Raw genomic sequence first — 16,115 nt, 5'->3', positions numbered from 1 at the left:
TAGTGTGTTTTCTTGGGACAGGACAGGCTTTCTCATCACAGTGGCTTTCTTCCTGTAAAACAGGAGGAAAAGCTGGATTCTCTGTGTTCTCCAGGCGTGCACAGTAAGAAACGGGGCAGCTGGGGATGTACCAAAAAAGAACAAAGAACGAAAACAGAGGGCACCCAGGGTTCTTTCACACTTAAATTTTATGCCCGTTTTGTATTCCCGCTAATTATTGCCAGGGCCTGGCCTGTCCAACCTGTGTCCTGGCTTTGCCTGGATTTGCCTGGCTTGCCTGGGCTGTGTGTTGACTCACGAGGAAGTATCTTGGGCCATATCTATAGTATAACTAATGTACATAAGTAACAAAACTTCATTTCTAAATTTTCTTTTGTGACACAGACACGTCCAACCCTTGGGCTGCAGGTTGGACACATCTGATTTAGTTTTAATCTTTTTATCCCCCAAGTTTTTAGTTGGTATGGAAAATTATTTCTCGCTGTAATAGAAAACAGTGGGAAGATAGTTGACTGACATTTGCTTTGCAGCCTCTTCTGTAGAAAGGTAAGGTCCAAAATGATGTGCGGGCCCAAGTCATAGCAGAAAAGGCAGTCTGTGAGAGTGAGACCATAGCTCACTGCCAGGGAAAGGGCACAGGTCACGCCACTCGTCACCCAGCCTTCTGCAAACTGGGCCATGTCGAGCTCGGGTGGGGAGGGTTGTCATTAGGCACCTTCCATCGTGCAGACACAAGTGCAAGCCTGTCTGGGCGACCTAGAGACTGCGCCATGATCACAAGGAAGTTCAGTGCGGTTGTGGACAGGACACTTGGCAGTGAGTTTGTAAGATGTACAGAGATTGTTCTATTAATCTCTGTATTTAATGCCTCAGTGTGTCTGGCCCATAGGTATGTTTGCATAAATAACAATTCTCCTTTTTAATCTTTTTTAATATAATTTTTATAGAATTGTAAAGAAAAAGGTGACTGGACCAAATTGGGAAATTTATACATAAATATAAAAATGGACTGTGAAAAGTTTGCAGATTTCCAAAGATTTTGTGTTTCTGTTGCTGAAACCCTCACAAAAGACCACGAAGAAGAAAGACCAGGTGTTCCTTTTTGTGAATTCGCTGAGACAGGTAAAAGTCACTGTTTTGAACTGAGTATTACGTGCTTGGAAGGCAGCGTCCTTAACAGGGATGTGAGCTCTGCTGTCTCCATTTGAGGACCAGTGCGTGCTGCAGGTTCCAGATGTTGTTCCTCCTCCATGTGCCTCTCGCCGTCCGCTTCCTAAGCTGGACTGTAATGGTACAAGGGTGAGAGTTGGTGTCTCGGTATTAAATATTTCATCTTTTCATTGAGAGGGGTAAGACTGTTGCTGGCAGGTTACTCAGGAACACCTGAGGGTTTGAATTGTGGTTGCTGCTGTCTTCACTATCACAAGTCCATACAGTTCACGGGGTCTTAAGATTGTTTAAAGTGAGCTTTCCACTGCACAGTCTTTCTCAAAGGGGTTCGGCAAACTGTAAAAGGCCAGCTAGTAAATGTTTTAGGCTCCACGTGTTCCCATACAGTCTCTATCACGTGTTTTTCTGTATATTTAAAAGTAAAAACCAAGCCAGGCGTGGTGGCTCATGCCTATAATACCAGCACTCGGGAGGCTGAGGCAGGAGGATCTCTGTGAGTCGAGACCAGCCTGGGCTACATAGTGAGTTCCAGGTCAGTCTCAACTACATAGTGAGACCCTGTCTCAAAAAACCAAAAAAGAAAAAGAAAAGTAAAAACTAGGCTGGGGATTTACCTCAGTGGTTCTGCCACCTGCCTTGCAAGCGCAAGGATCCAAGTTTGATCCCCCCCTCCAAAAAAAAAGTAAAAACCATTGTATCTCACAGGATTGTACAGAAACAGGTCACAGGCTGGGTTTGACCCCCTGGGGTCAGAGTTTGCTGTCCTTGTGGTAGTACTGTACTAACAATCCCACGTTGGGGCCTGGGATTTAGCCCAGTGGTACCGAAAGTGCAAGGTCCTGAGTTCCATCCCCGGTACGGGGTGGGGAGGTGCGCTGGCCATTTTGACTGTCCTTTTCATATTCTCCCGTATTCCTGCTGTTTTTCAGTTAGCAAAGATCCACAGAATACTGAAGTAGATAAAGCTTTGCTTGGAAGCATCGGAATCAGTGCCATGTACTTCTATCACAGGCTGTCGCAGTGGTCCAAGGTACTTCATTAAGGTGTTTTGGTTTAGGTTTTGCTTTGGTTTAGTGTTACTTTCAAACTTAAGAACAGAACATAGGTTAACTTTGCAAATGAGGAAATTGCTAACAATCATTCCAGGCAACAGAATGAGGGCCAGGCTAAGGAGTGAATTATAAAAGAATGTACTAAGCACACGTGGGAGGAGGTGGCATGACACTGGTTACTGTCTGGAATCCCTGTAGGGAGCACTCAGGAGCTTGCCTAGGTGCCACACTTATTTGAAGCACTTTTCAATTCATAACTTATTTTGCCAACTCCTGTCAATAGCACTATAATTTTGGAAGAGTTCAAGACATCTTTCTTAAGATGAGCTCAGTTTATTCACAATTTAACAAAACTCCTGAAAAAGCATCTCTTAAAATGAGCTTGGATACTGTGTATACCATACATCTTGATGTCTGACTTTTCAAGGTTTCGCTCACTATAGAAGGAATCTCCCGGGCCGGGGATTTAGCTCAGTGGTTCTGCTGCCTGCCTCTCAGGCTCAAGGACCCGAGTTCTATCCCCAGTACCAAAAAAAAAAAAAAAAAAAAAAAAAAGAAGGAATCTCCTGACTCCAGGATATAGCTGTGTTTTTCTTTAGATTTCTCTAAGGCAGAGCAGAGGACTCTGTAAAGTCCAAATAGAGGGCAGGAAAGCCCAAGCTAGGGAGGAAGTACCAGAGGAATGGAGTTACCTAGAGGGTGGTAGCTTTTGTTACTTGCTACCTGTTATAAAAAGTTAATTTTGTAACTGAATCTGTGTTTGATAACATTAAAATACATCATCACCTATATTATAAATATAAAGTTATAAATTAGAAAAGCCCAGCGGCTGTACAGAAAGCCCCAGGAGATCTGGCGCCTCTGCTGTGGGAGGCCTGGTAAGTGAGATGTGTGCATCCCAACCCTCCAGGTAGCATTTGCTTCTTGTGTCTGTAAGGAAATCAAAGGACTGCCGCACAAGAAGACCCTTTTTGAAAACACAAAACGTTTTGCTGACACTTTACAGTATGTTTTAACTTGGTTATTACTTTTTTTTTTTTTTTTGGCTCACAGTTTGTAGAGTTTTAGTTCATAGTTGGCTGGCTCAAGGGCAGGGTGGCACAGCAGCAGAGAAACAGTCCATGTCAAAGCAGGGCAGGCAGAAGGCAGCAAGCAAGCTGCAAACAAGCGACAAGCAGTCTGGGTATTTCTTAAGACTTTAGGAGGTTGATGGAATTTCTCTCTGAATTAAAACATTTTAGTTATCTTATTTTGAAAAATTACTTTCATCGCCTTATTTAGTATAATTTTAAATGATGCCTATTCCTTTTTGAACATCATTTAAAAAAAGCATTGACCTGAGGGCATAGCTTCGTGGTAGAGTGCTACTTAGTATGCCGAAGGCCCCACAGGAAAGAAAAAGGAAATTGTTGAAATTAAAAGTATCCTCTGAAAAATGCACTCATTTATACAGTCAGATTGTGAAAGTACTTTGACATCACAATAAGCACCTGACTCAGAATAGTACAAAAACGGGTGTGCAAACTCAAGCTCACAAGCCAGACCACACCTGCCACCTGTTTCCTTACAGCCTTGGGCAGAGATGTGTTTTACATTTCTAAAGAGTCAGTAACAGCAACCAAAACAATGTGTAGTAGACCCAAGGTGGCCTGTGAAACCTAGTGCTTACTCTGTTCACAGGAAAAGTACACCTCTGGCATCAAATAATAATATATGTACATCTGATTTCTGATGTCAAAGCCAAAGATGTCTCCATATGAAATAGCTTATAGAATCAAACCGATTTTCAGCAAAACTTCTATCCTTTTTTCCCCACTATCATTTTTTATCTAGCTTTGATAACAAATCGTCTTCATTTGTACTGTCTCCCTCTCTCCTGACCTCAGATTGGTTCATCAGAAGAGTCAAAGCCTAAATCAGTAGTTTTCCGTGTTAAGCCAGAGGAAATTTTAAGAGATGCACAGGATCTGAACTGCTGAGCTAGCACTGCTGACAAAGGGCGGGTGGTGGTGCTGGGAGGAGGGTGGGGAGGGTGGAGTCAGGGCGGAGCCTGGGCAGTCTGGAAAGCTCCGCCTGTGACGCGGACTGAACAGAGCCCTGCCTTCTTGCTGCTGCCGCCACGGTCTCCGTCACTGTAGATGGCTGATATCCAATTAGTGTTCTTGATTTCCACTCTAGGGGAGGAAGGTCTTGGATAAACTATATGAGTTAAATATACATTTTACAAGTTTAAAAGGACTCACAGGGCCTGCAAAGTTAGCACCAAGATGTCAAATTGTGAACGTTGCAGCAGAAATTTTTTTAAAAAGTGGAAGCCTAGATGGTGCCATTTGGGTATTGAGGGGTAAGTTCTGATATACAAAAGCATAAAGTCATCTTTTAAACTTGTTATAAACTCTTGTCCACGTAATGACCTAAGCTCATACTGAACCCCAATGAATGCATGTATGGAAAAGGTTGTTTTGGTGTAAACTGAAAGGGGAATGTGAACGTTTAATAGCTAGTCTCCTTCTAGGTATCTTCCTGAAAGACCTGAAGTCGTCATCCACAGGGACTCAGGCGTATGCATGTTTATAGCAGCGCAGCTCCTAACACCTCAACCGTGGAAGCTGCCTACACTGCCATCAGCAGATAAACAGATAGAGACGACGTGGTATTTATACACAGTGGAGCTCTGCTGTCTCATAAAGAAGGACAAACTTGTCATTTGTACAAAAATGGACATGGCTTGAACTTACAGTGTTAAGTGAAATAAATCAGATACACAAACTTAAAAATCATATGATTTCTCTTATATGAGAAACCCAACGTATAACTAAATCAAAGGGCAAAATAAAAGATGGGCAATAAAAATAGGGAGATAGAGCTTTGGCAAATGGAAGGAACCAAGAGATTGAGGGGGGTGTAAAAAGAACGATACGTGTGTACGTGCACCACTACCCACAATGAATGGATGCGTAATGTAAAGTGCTGATATAGAAGAGGAAAGTGTGTGAACCTTGGTGGGTACAATGCTACTGTTTCCCTGTGCCCTGATGAGCACCATGCCAAAGGCTTCATCTTTATTAATCTGCATAGAAAGCCTGCGTTTGGAACTATTACAGTCCCCCATTTTATGGTTAAAAGATGTCAGAGATTCTAAGCAGTTTGCCCAGAATGACATAGAAAGGAGTGGAGGCCAAATGCAAACCCACATAGCCCAGCTTCAAGAGCCTGGGCTTCAGTTGCTGCACGAAATCCCAGCTGCCGTCCACATAAACTGTTTTCACATACGTGGGCAGAGGCAGCTGCCCACTGAACTGCATATTTCCCTAGTAAGGCTGTGATTAGCAGAAATGACAGTGAAATTAAGCCAGCAGCCGCAACTCACATTGGTTTGGTATAAGAAAAATACAAATTAGACAGCGCGGTGGTGTCCCTACGTGTCATGTAAGATGATGACTTTGGCTGCTTGGACCATCTGGTTTTGATTATGTAGGATGAGAATGAAGAATGCTCAGCAGTCTCAGTCCAGGTGGGAAGATAGATGTTGATATGAGTAAAGCAGAGTTTATGCTAACACGTAAACACGCATGCCAACACCCGTGCCTACACACGTGAATATACACACATATATATACACAGTGTATAATCCCTTGTATTTGTTCACAACTGAGGGTTTATGGAATACAGGGGTTGTGAGTAAGCAGCACCATCCAAAGCTTGCTGGAAAAGATTTTCTTAAACTTAGTGCATAGGCAGGGAGGATTCATGAGTAGGAAGAGTAACCAAGATGCAGAAATAGAAATTAATGCAAACCGGGAGCTCACCTGCTGTGCGACCCAGAAGAGATGTGGCAAGAAACCGGAACACAGAAGTGACTGATACAAACGGGCTTGGAGCACATCTCCTGCTAGGACTGTTGGGCCTAAACAGCCCTGGAAGGACCCCCTCTTAGACTAGAGAGTGGGGACAGTTTGTGGGAGTCATGTGGAGTGAGAGGTGGCATTTCATTTTGATAATTCAATTCTGAGATTATCTTTCAAATTCTGTCAGTTATAAATGCCATATTTTTTGCAGTGACAATTTCATTAGAAAGTAATTTTTTAAGTAAAATTTTATTTTTTCAAAAGAAGGCCCTGCAGAAGTGTTTGGTGTCCTGAGAATGTGTTTGTTCTGAAAAATGTTTTCCAGTCAACGAACTATTGATTAGAAAGAAAATGCAGTGGGTCAGACTCGCCTGTACTGAGGTTAATACTGATTCATAATCAGGAAAAATACATTAAAATTACAAAACAAGCTGAATGTGGTGGCGCATGCCTGTAATCGAGGCATTCTGGAGGCTGAGGCAGGAGGATCGCTGTGAGTTCGAGACCAGCCTAGGCTACAGAGTGAGTTCCAGGTCAGTCTCAACTACATAGTGAGACCCTGTCTCAAAAAACAAAACAAAAATTACAAAACACCACTGTGAGCCTGCTGAACTATCCAAAATCAAAGCTTGGTGATACAGTTTTTGTGAGGGTATAAAGAAATGGACATTCACAGAGAAGTTGTCTTTAAGGGCTTTTAAGCAAAATGTCAAAAGTTTAAAGTGTGTATTTCCTTTTGTTTACTAATTCTGTCCTAGGATGGGGTGGGTGTGGGTACTGGACCCAGGGCCTCGCACGTGCAAGGGCCGCACTCTCCCACTGAGCTGTGTCCCCAGCCTTCCTTTGAGTTTTATTTTGAGATAGAGCCTCACTAAGTTGCCGGCCTCAGCTTCCTGAGCAGCCAAGATCACAGGCGTGCCTTGGGGTTTGTAAAACTTACACTTGCCATTATCAGATCTTTCTTCAGTACTTTTTATACTCATCATGCTGATGAGATCAGGAAAGAAAAGGTTTACTTCTCTGCTCAGCGCAGGTGAGAAAGAACACCAGGATGGGAGCTGAGTAGTGCATGAGAAGATTAAGCAAATGATACAATGTTGACATTTCTGCCATTTTAGCAACTTAGTGTTCTGTACTTCAACCTTACAGTTTTATAACTTGTATGTGTTAGATATTCTATTCCATACCTATCAACATTTCCTAGCAGAAATTGTTTTAAAAATATACTGGAGAGAAAAGTTGTTCCTCGGCAGTACCAAGAACTCATTGAATTATGTATTGTTTGTTTTAAAACTGTTGAACCTGTACACACAAGTAATGTTTGATATTAGGTATACATTATAACCTAAATATTTTTGTCATGTAAAAATAAATGTTAGAATTAAAAACTTTCTACACTTTGAAGAATTAATAAAAAGTATAAGAAAGTGGCTCTTAGCTTTCATCTGTTTAGGATGAGGACCATCTCTATATAAGTTGTTTCTGACAATGCTGAACTCATTTAAGTTTTGCCACATTCTCCAAAAGGTATTTTTAAAGACTTGTGATTATACTGGTAAGTATAATTTTTCAAAGTGTAAACTATTCCTTTCTTTTCTTTCTTTTTTTTTTGGAAGAATCAGAATGGATAATCAATACACCGCTTTGGCCTTGTGACAGACTGGATGTACTTAATAGACATAATTTACTCTGTACAATTGCACGTGAAATCTTTGCCAAGAGCCTCTACAGACAGACATTTGAAATTTTACAGAATCTACCAGGTTTTCAAAATTCTCAAGGTATGTTTTCTTAAAATCAGCCTAATTATCTTTTGTCCATCTGGTGTTTAGCTACTAATAAGAAACTGTTTTCCACCTGTTTGGGTTGAGTTTTATATTCCAGCATGTTTTTAATGAAGACATTTTCTATCAAATGTGTTCTCTGAAGATGAGATACACTTTCCTGATAGTTTAAAAACCTCTGAGATGCTCATCTCGGGGTTGCTTGTCAGCAGCTCCTAACAAGAACATATTCGTCATGGCTCTTTCTCTCCCCGTGTCCCGCAAACAGTGTGCCTACCTGTTCCCAGCAAGCTTTGCATCTCACAGAATTCACTGCATCAGAATAGTGAAGAATACCTTTTCCTATCGCTAAATAAATACAGAACTTAGTTTACATTGTTTTGGAACATGAATAAACTTGGAATAAATGCAAACAGTTCAAAGAAAGAATACCAGCGCAGGCAGTGGCAGTTAAAACTCTCCAAGGTGAAAGCTCAGATCAAGGGCGGCCAGGCAGAGGGAATCCCAGGGGAAAGCTTCAGGTCAGGAACCAGCTGTGTGATGGCTGCCGAGGAGGATGAATCTGTTAATTCTAGGTCAGTGGTGGCTGGACTATGGCATGGCTGCCTCACTGGAAGCTGTACACGGTTTACTATCACTGTTCTAGCTTCTCTCAGTGCCTTTATCATGTTCTCTGTAGCTCTTCATTTTTCCATTCATTCCATGGGGCTGCTGTCTATAGCGTTGTTCTGTTTCTCCTTCTAGATGAGGAGCTTCTTCAAGTACTGTTTTATCTTCACCTGGTGCAATGGCTGCCGTCTTGCAGCCCCTTGATGGACAACTCTGATATTGATAAAGTAGTCAGAGGGACACCAGATGGATAGTAGTTGGGCCAGATTTTGAAAGACCCTAGAATCGGCAAATTAAAAGAGCTTTCTTGTGTGTCAAGGATCCCTGGAGTCCGAAGCTAGGGAGCGATGTAACAAAGTTGGTGTTTTAGGCAAGCTCCTCTGTGAGAGTGTTTGACACTAAAGGTAAAGAGTTAATTTCCTGTTGAGGCCTGCACCACTGAAAGATCCTGAAGTGATAAAGACCTAGAATCCAGGTCGTAGACCTAACTGAGTAGAGTTGGAAGTTCCAAGATACAACTTTTCTTTCCTCTAAGAATAACTAAAGGGATCAGAATATCCATCAAAGGCTGTTTAGTCTGAGTGTCGATACTTATTAGGGCTTGATGTACTTTTAGTCACAAGTCATACAAATCTGAGGTCTGAGCTGCAGGCCCTGCAGGTGCAGTCTCGTGCGGACCAAATGCAGAGGTGCTCGTGCAGCTCTGAAATCTTCATCAGGATGCTTCTCACGTTCCCATCACAGAGGAAGTAAGCAGTGTTGCTTTTGTCCCGTGCTTTTCTATTTCTTACTTCGAATGTCTGTAAGAAGTGCATTTTAGTGACTGTGACCCCTACAGTGGGTAAGAAAGGACCAAGGGAAAGGAGTAAGAAATCTGAGAGACTAAGATGCGTCGATCTGATTTACCAAATCTTCTCATTTCAGAAACTGTGGAGGTCTCGCAGCATCCCTTGCTTTTTAATAAGCTTTTAGACGCCTGTATAGAAAGCAGCAATCTTGGCATGTCATCCTCGGTGGCCGAATTCATGGTTTCCAAGAAGATTCCTATTGATTTTTCCTTCCTGAGAAGATTAATAACTTCTTTAGGGAGGAGCTGCTTATGGCTGAAAGCCAGAACCCACTACAAAAGTGAGTTCCACTTAAAAATTTTAAGATATGTCATTTGTTTTATTTTCTAATTCAGGGTCCACCTATAATATATAAGACCACATTTTTAAATATGAAAAAACAATTGATACATATTCGAGGCTGTGGTCTGAACAGACCTTGTGCATTTGAAGCTTATTTCTCTTGTTTCCAATTATTGTATCTTTATTTCTCTGCACATTAGCATATCTGCTAGAGGGCAAGCAAAGGAAATAAATGATAAAATTTAGACCATTCTGACATCTTGCAAGTAATGTAGGAGTTAAGCAGTTGAGCTGAGTGAGGTTTAAGGAATATCTGCACATTTCATTTATCCCCGCTATGTCCTGGGTCCTCGCAGCTTAGGATGCACCGTGGCAGGCAGCGTGGAGACCCTGAGGTGCCCTGTCCTGGCAGCGTGTGGCACTCAGCAGTGTTTCTCGCGGCTGCTAGAACTTCCTCAGCCTGTTCACAGCTGTTCCTCCCTAACAAACGAGCCCGGAAAACCAGTGCTTTCTCTGGTTTCGGCCCCCTCAAAGATATTTTAATTGAAAAGTAATTCCATGTAGAATCCAGATCTAGAATAGAATTTTTTCCATCTTCATGCATAATCTGCCTTCAATTTCCATTCCTGTCACAGTCAAGTACCTAGCAGACATCTGTGTGTGTGGTGCCTTCCTGAGCCAGACGTGTCAAACGTCCGAGCTGTCTGCCTAAGCTGGAAGTGTTTCTCAGGATGCCGTTAGGGTCACTTTAGCAGGTGGAAACGTTTACTCCCACAATGAAATGGGAAGAAAAGACTAGGGTACATTACAGGTAGTAAGGTTAAGTTGGATTTTTGGTTTTTTTTTTTTTTTGGTACTGGGGATCAAACTTGGGTCCTTGTGCTTACAAGGCAGGTGGCGGAACCACTGAGCTAAATCCCCAGCCCAAGGTTAAGTATTTGATAGAACTTTCATTTCAGTAACATAAGTACATGCTGAGTTATTACATAAAGTATATTAAAACTTTTTGAAAGCGGATTTTTTTGAGAGAAGATGAGGAGGAGTGGCGCTGTGCCTGCCTCACAAGGACATGATCCTGAGTTCAGTCCCCAGTACCGGAGGAAAAAAGATGAGGAAAAACATTTAGAAGAAAGTTAGAATGGTGTTCACAGCACCTGCTTTCAGTCATGTGTATGCCTCAGCTCTGTATCCTGCTTGCCTGCAGACTGCAGTAGCCACACCCACACACAAACACGTGTATTGTCTGCTGTGCTTCTGATTTTAATTTGCAGAACTGAATTTATGGATAGGTTATTTTCCAGATGATGGTGAAGTGAGGATGAAATGCCGTCAGAGGTATTCATGTGCTGTCTGAACAAAGTATAAACCTGAAAAAGCTTTAAATGACTTTTCTATAAATATATTTAGTTTGAAGTAAAATTGTAGTAAAGCAGCTAACCAGTTTATTAACAGCTTTAGTGTGATATTTTTCAAATACCATACAGTTCAGAATTTAAATTATACAGTGGTCTGGTGTATTTACTGAGTTGTATAATCAGCACCACAGTCAACGTCAGAATATTTTTGTCACCCCAGAAACCTCATGCCCGTAAGTAGTCGTTCTTCATTCTCCCTAAACCCTTCATTGCTAAGAAGAACTGCTTTTAAAGATTTTTCTTTACCCATACCCTGAAGCAGTTAATGCCTATGTATAATTCAGGACCTTTTGCATTAACGCTTTTCCTGTTATGTGATAACACTCACACCTTATTTCACACGCACTGGAACTTCTGGGAACTAGGCAAGTGGGGCGATGGGTTAAAGGGTCTTCTTGATTTTTTTTTAAATGTGCCTGAATTATGAAACCAAATTAAGTAATTTATAGCCATTGAAGTCCTCAAAACACCTCAGTGCTCACATTTAAAATATTACTGAAACATCCTTTGGGGTTATGTTCAGGCATGGCTTCGCATTTGAATAAAAACCCTTTAATGTCTTATCGTCACACCTGGAACATGGGAGCAATGCCACTGATCAGAGGTAGTAGGTTGTCAGGTTAGGATGAAACAGATACTCTGCAACAGGGTATGTTCCCAAGGGCTAGCAGTTAGCATCCACAGCAGAAATATTTCTTGAAAAACTTTAAACATTTTGAACATATTTTATATACAGATTTAAATTCATTTTGGCAAAATATCACACTATAACATTTCCTGTGTACAGTTTGATGTCCTAGAACTTTTAAAGAGATTTTTTTTTCCCCTACTTGATACTACTAAAAGACATCGGAATAGTGTAACAATCTGTTCTCTTGGAAAATGACAGTTTTAGGGTGTGAATTGGCGAGCATAGCCACCAAGTTCTGAGCACTGCAGGAGGGAAATGTATTTAACCTCAGTGCTTAGCACCCTGCCAGACATACAGTCAGCATGCTGAGTACCATATAGACCGTGATGACACTAGAAATAAGTACACTCAAAAGGACTGTAATTATGTGATGGCTAAATAGATAATATATTAGAAATATATGAGTTGCTATTAGACCAAATTCCATTAAAACAAAACTTAATTAGCTGGTCTGTTTTTTTAATTATTCTGAAATTATGGTGTGTTTATTATGTCTTGAAATAAATGGGAATTTGCCAGCATGAAACTCAAGTCTTTTTCAGAGTTTTTTAAAAAATTCTCACTTCCTTATTTTAAAGGAATTTTAGAGCCAGGTGTGGTGGTGCACACCTGTAACCCTGTAGCCTTAGCTACTCCAGTGGTAAAACACCCTTGCTTCAGTCCTCAGACTGAAAAACTTTAGGATAAACTCACTACTGTATTAATTTGTATAATAAATCTTGTGTGAAGAATAACTCTGTGAGTCACTATCACTTATGGATATTGTGATATTTTGGAAGTCCAGGTTTTTGCCTACTGGAGTTTTAGTAAAATTGATGTATTATTTAATTTTCAGGTGCTCTTTCTCTGGGTTGCTACCCACCATTGGAGGGAAATTTATACCGAAAACTTCTACTGATTCCTTTTTATTTATCTGAGATTGAAATGCTTTTAGCTATTGAAATCTTCTTGGTATCTAATGCTAGTAGTATTCAGAGTCCGGGCAATTCTACACAGGTGCTACAGATAGTTCTCAAAAGGTTGGTTGATAAAACTTTTTCTGCATTCCAAATATGAGGCATGGCTTTCCATGCCTGCTAAAAATATAAATGTTTCACCTATTTATATATTATATGTTATGTGTATATGTTACAAAGTTTATTAACATTTATATTGACAAAGAATTAGGCCTTCTGGGCATGGTGGCACACGCCTGTAATCCCAGAACTTGGGACAGCTGAGGCAGGAGAATCACGAGTTTAAGGCCAGTCTGAACTACATAGCGAAACCTGTCTCAAAAAAAAGCAAAAAGAAATGAGAAAATTAAGCCTGTTTGAGGCTTAAAACCCAAACAAGAAGCTATAGAGGCAGCACAGCAGTAGAGCACACACTCACCACGCACAAGCCCTGGGCTTGATCCAACAACGCTGCCCCCCACAATAGTCAGTAGCATTCAGTAAACTTGTCAGTGATGTCAAAGATGTTGTTAGATGTTCAGAGAAATGGATCTTTAGGTTCCAACCTTTCTTGTTTAGAGATTGTTACCTAAAGGTCTTTATGTTTTTGGTCACTCCCAGAAGATCTAAGGACCACACCTAAAAGAGAAACGTATGATAGCTTATTCAGTCCAGAATACTGTTGAATAAAGCTTTCAGCTGATCTTCTGTATTTTACTTTTTTATGTATTTAAAACTATAGAACTTTTATCTTTGCTTAAAATGTGCACCTTCTACCAATTGTCAAAATACAGTCACAGTTAAGTAGATCTTCTGTATTTTAAAATGTTATTCATACATGAATATTATAATGTAGGTGTTGGACCAGCGTGACACCTTTTCAAGTCATTTGGTTAAAGTCCCAGAATTGTGACGCCTGCAACTCTGATTTCTTGTTAGCCTTATCCAGGAAACCTGTAGTATCAGGAAGGCTTGCTAGGGCTCCTGATTGAGCTTCTTGATGGGAATTCTGCCCGTCTAGTGGTGTTAACAAACCACATCCTCGGAATGAACACTGCCGTCTTAGTTATCTCTTACCATATAATAAGTCACCGAAAACCTAGTGACTTAAAGCAGCAAACATTCTCTTCATTTCTGAGCATCAGAAAGTTCAGAACAGTTTCGCTGGGTGGTTCTGGCTCCAGATTCTTCATGTTGGAGTTGGATGTCAGGAGCTGTGCTCACCCAGCTGACGGTGTGACAGGCAGGAGGGCCCTTTCCCGGGATGACTCACTCAGGTGCCTCAGCAGGAAACCTCATGAATCCAAGAGAGGCATTTTGTGATCTAGGCCAAGCAAGAACTGTGATGGGTCTGAAATTCTGCCCCTACCTGCAAGCTCCAAGTTAGGCTAGCTTGTACCAAATTGTTGCAGGCTAAGACACAGGACTCCTTTGTGGGAGCCTGAAGACTTCACTACATTTTGTTTAAACTCCACTAAAATTAGCCTTTTTTCTCACAGCTCTCAGAGGGCTTCCTGTTGGGGCAAGAGGCATCCACCATTGTGGCTTTCTAGTGCCCACACCAGGGCAACTCCCCATTTGTTGTTGAATTTGGCGTGTTTTGTAACCCTCGCACCTAAGTGACCTGTCTAGAGCTTTGATTTTATCCTCGCCAATATGTTTCCTTTTATTGTGAGTACACTGAGCCTCGCTTGTTACCTGAATTTCCCTGAGGCAGAATTTCGTTCTTTTAAACACTGGCATAGTTGGTACACGCCCAGACCTCCCTTTCTAAGCCAGGATGAAGGAGAAAGCACCTAGTTGCTTTTCTCTTTCACACTGATTCCTGTGCAACTTACACACTGGACCCAGTCGCGTGCAGGCCTCATTTCTGTCACGAATGGGACATATTGTGATGTTAACGTGGGCCAGACCATACACAGAATGTGCTGCAGCCAGGATACAAAAGAGGGAAACATGAACACAAGGATAGAGTGGTTCCTAGAAGAAGAGCCACATTTCAGTTCTAAGTTCTTCCCGTTCCCTACCCCAGAGGAAAAACTACTGTAAAAAGTGTGATACCATGCCAGCAAACACAATCACCCTTTGCAGCAGATGGATCTGGTAGAAAAGCTATGAGAAAAATACATTCTGGCACTTAGTGGATCACCTGTAATTAGACAGGACTGAAGACAGCAACCAGAAATGTCACAGAGGCATATAGATGTAGAGTTTTCTGTTACCATGTTAGGTATGTATTAAATGTTTGCTTCTGTCTAAAAACAGCCAATATCAAGATAAAGCCAGCATGTTGTTAATAACCAAAAGTTTCATTATGTGGAATATGCAGTGTAATGAATAGAAATATAGTCATTGTTTGCAAATACAAAGATAAAAGTCACTAGCTGTGCTCTAGATCAATGTTTTTCAAACTGTTAGTTGGCAGCCTGTCTTGAGATGAAATAATTTTAGTGTTCCAACCAGCATTTCTAGAAATGAAAGACAATAGGAAATAGAGCGCATCACCACAGGGTAAGTATTGCTTTATAGAGGTTTAATTCATCTTTTACACATAAAAATGTGTTGCTGGGTCATAATATAAAGTGCCCTCCTACTGTGGGTTAGGGTTCAGAACACTGGAAAGCCATTTCTAAAAGAAAAGAGCGAACAAACTGTTGCAGTTTGAACCAATAAATATGTGACTCTTTTGAAGAAATTGTATTGCCACTTTTTAGAATTTCTGACTTTGTGAGGTGTTCACTTTATAGATGTGAAGAAAACAAATCTTGGAGCAAGGATGATTATCAAGCCGCAGTGGAAAGGCTGATTTTGGCTGCTCGCATATCGAACCCAAAGCTCTTCATGAAGCACATGACTGTCAATGTTAACAAGGAGCAGGTTTACAGCTTGGAACTCTGCTCTGCCCTGAAGTGGCTGAAAGAGAATATGAAGTGGGCAGGAAAGGTTTGGCTTTTCAGTAACCGTAGTTAATACGAGCCTTTTTTTAAGTTCAAGTAATCATTGTTGGCAATAAAAAGCAACAAACACCGTTTTCACTATATTCAGCCTTTATACTTCATGACTTACAGTAAGAGTTTTCAAGCAACAAAGATTGTTACTGATACATGTAATTCAACTAGTTTTATTGACACAAGTGATTTTTCAATGTTTTCACTTTAGGAGAATCTAAGTATGGTGAATCTCTTTTTATTCCGAAATCCAAACAGTGAAAGAGATTAGAAGCTGAATATTATGCAGCATATAGCAAGAGGGAAATCTATAAGCAAATAAGACTTTTCAGGAAAAAAACTTATAAGGGGCATCATGGGTTTCATGTGTGCTCAGTGGTCTCTAAATATTCTGTCTACATCTTGGTCAGGAACGATAAAGCGATCTGAGGTGGCTAAGCGCTGAAATTCCAGGGTTCCCTTTGATCTGTACCAGAAGTTACCTTCACAGCAGTTTTCCTTTAGTGTGTCTGAGAACATTATAAATTTTGAAA

The 16,115-nt window shown here is 41.0% G+C and overlaps 1 protein-coding gene across 1 annotated transcript in view; it reads left to right on the top strand.

Moving 5' to 3' along the window:
• Positions 1–15,752, top strand: part of Topaz1 (testis and ovary specific PAZ domain containing 1) — a 67,808-nt gene extending 52,056 nt beyond the window's left edge. Inside the window, exons 15-21 of the mRNA XM_010624441.1 lie at positions 948–1,122; positions 2,100–2,200; positions 4,401–4,566; positions 7,687–7,851; positions 9,388–9,591; positions 12,535–12,718; positions 15,382–15,752. Of these exons, the coding sequence (XP_010622743.1) occupies positions 948–1,122; positions 2,100–2,200; positions 4,401–4,566; positions 7,687–7,851; positions 9,388–9,591; positions 12,535–12,718; positions 15,382–15,604 (1,218 nt within the window). The 3' untranslated portion in view covers positions 15,605–15,752. The remainder of the gene's footprint in view (positions 1–947; positions 1,123–2,099; positions 2,201–4,400; positions 4,567–7,686; positions 7,852–9,387; positions 9,592–12,534; positions 12,719–15,381) is intronic.
• The last annotated feature ends 363 nt before the right edge of the window (positions 15,753–16,115 follow it).

The sequence above is a fragment of the Fukomys damarensis genome, unplaced genomic scaffold, assembly GCF_012274545.1.
Source record: "Fukomys damarensis isolate Sample0158 unplaced genomic scaffold, DMR_v1.0_HiC HiC_scaffold_12, whole genome shotgun sequence".
NCBI classification, from domain to species: Eukaryota; Metazoa; Chordata; class Mammalia; order Rodentia; family Bathyergidae; genus Fukomys; species Fukomys damarensis.
The sequence above is the reverse complement of the archived record's forward strand: the minus strand, read 5'-3'. Positions and strand labels throughout refer to the sequence as shown.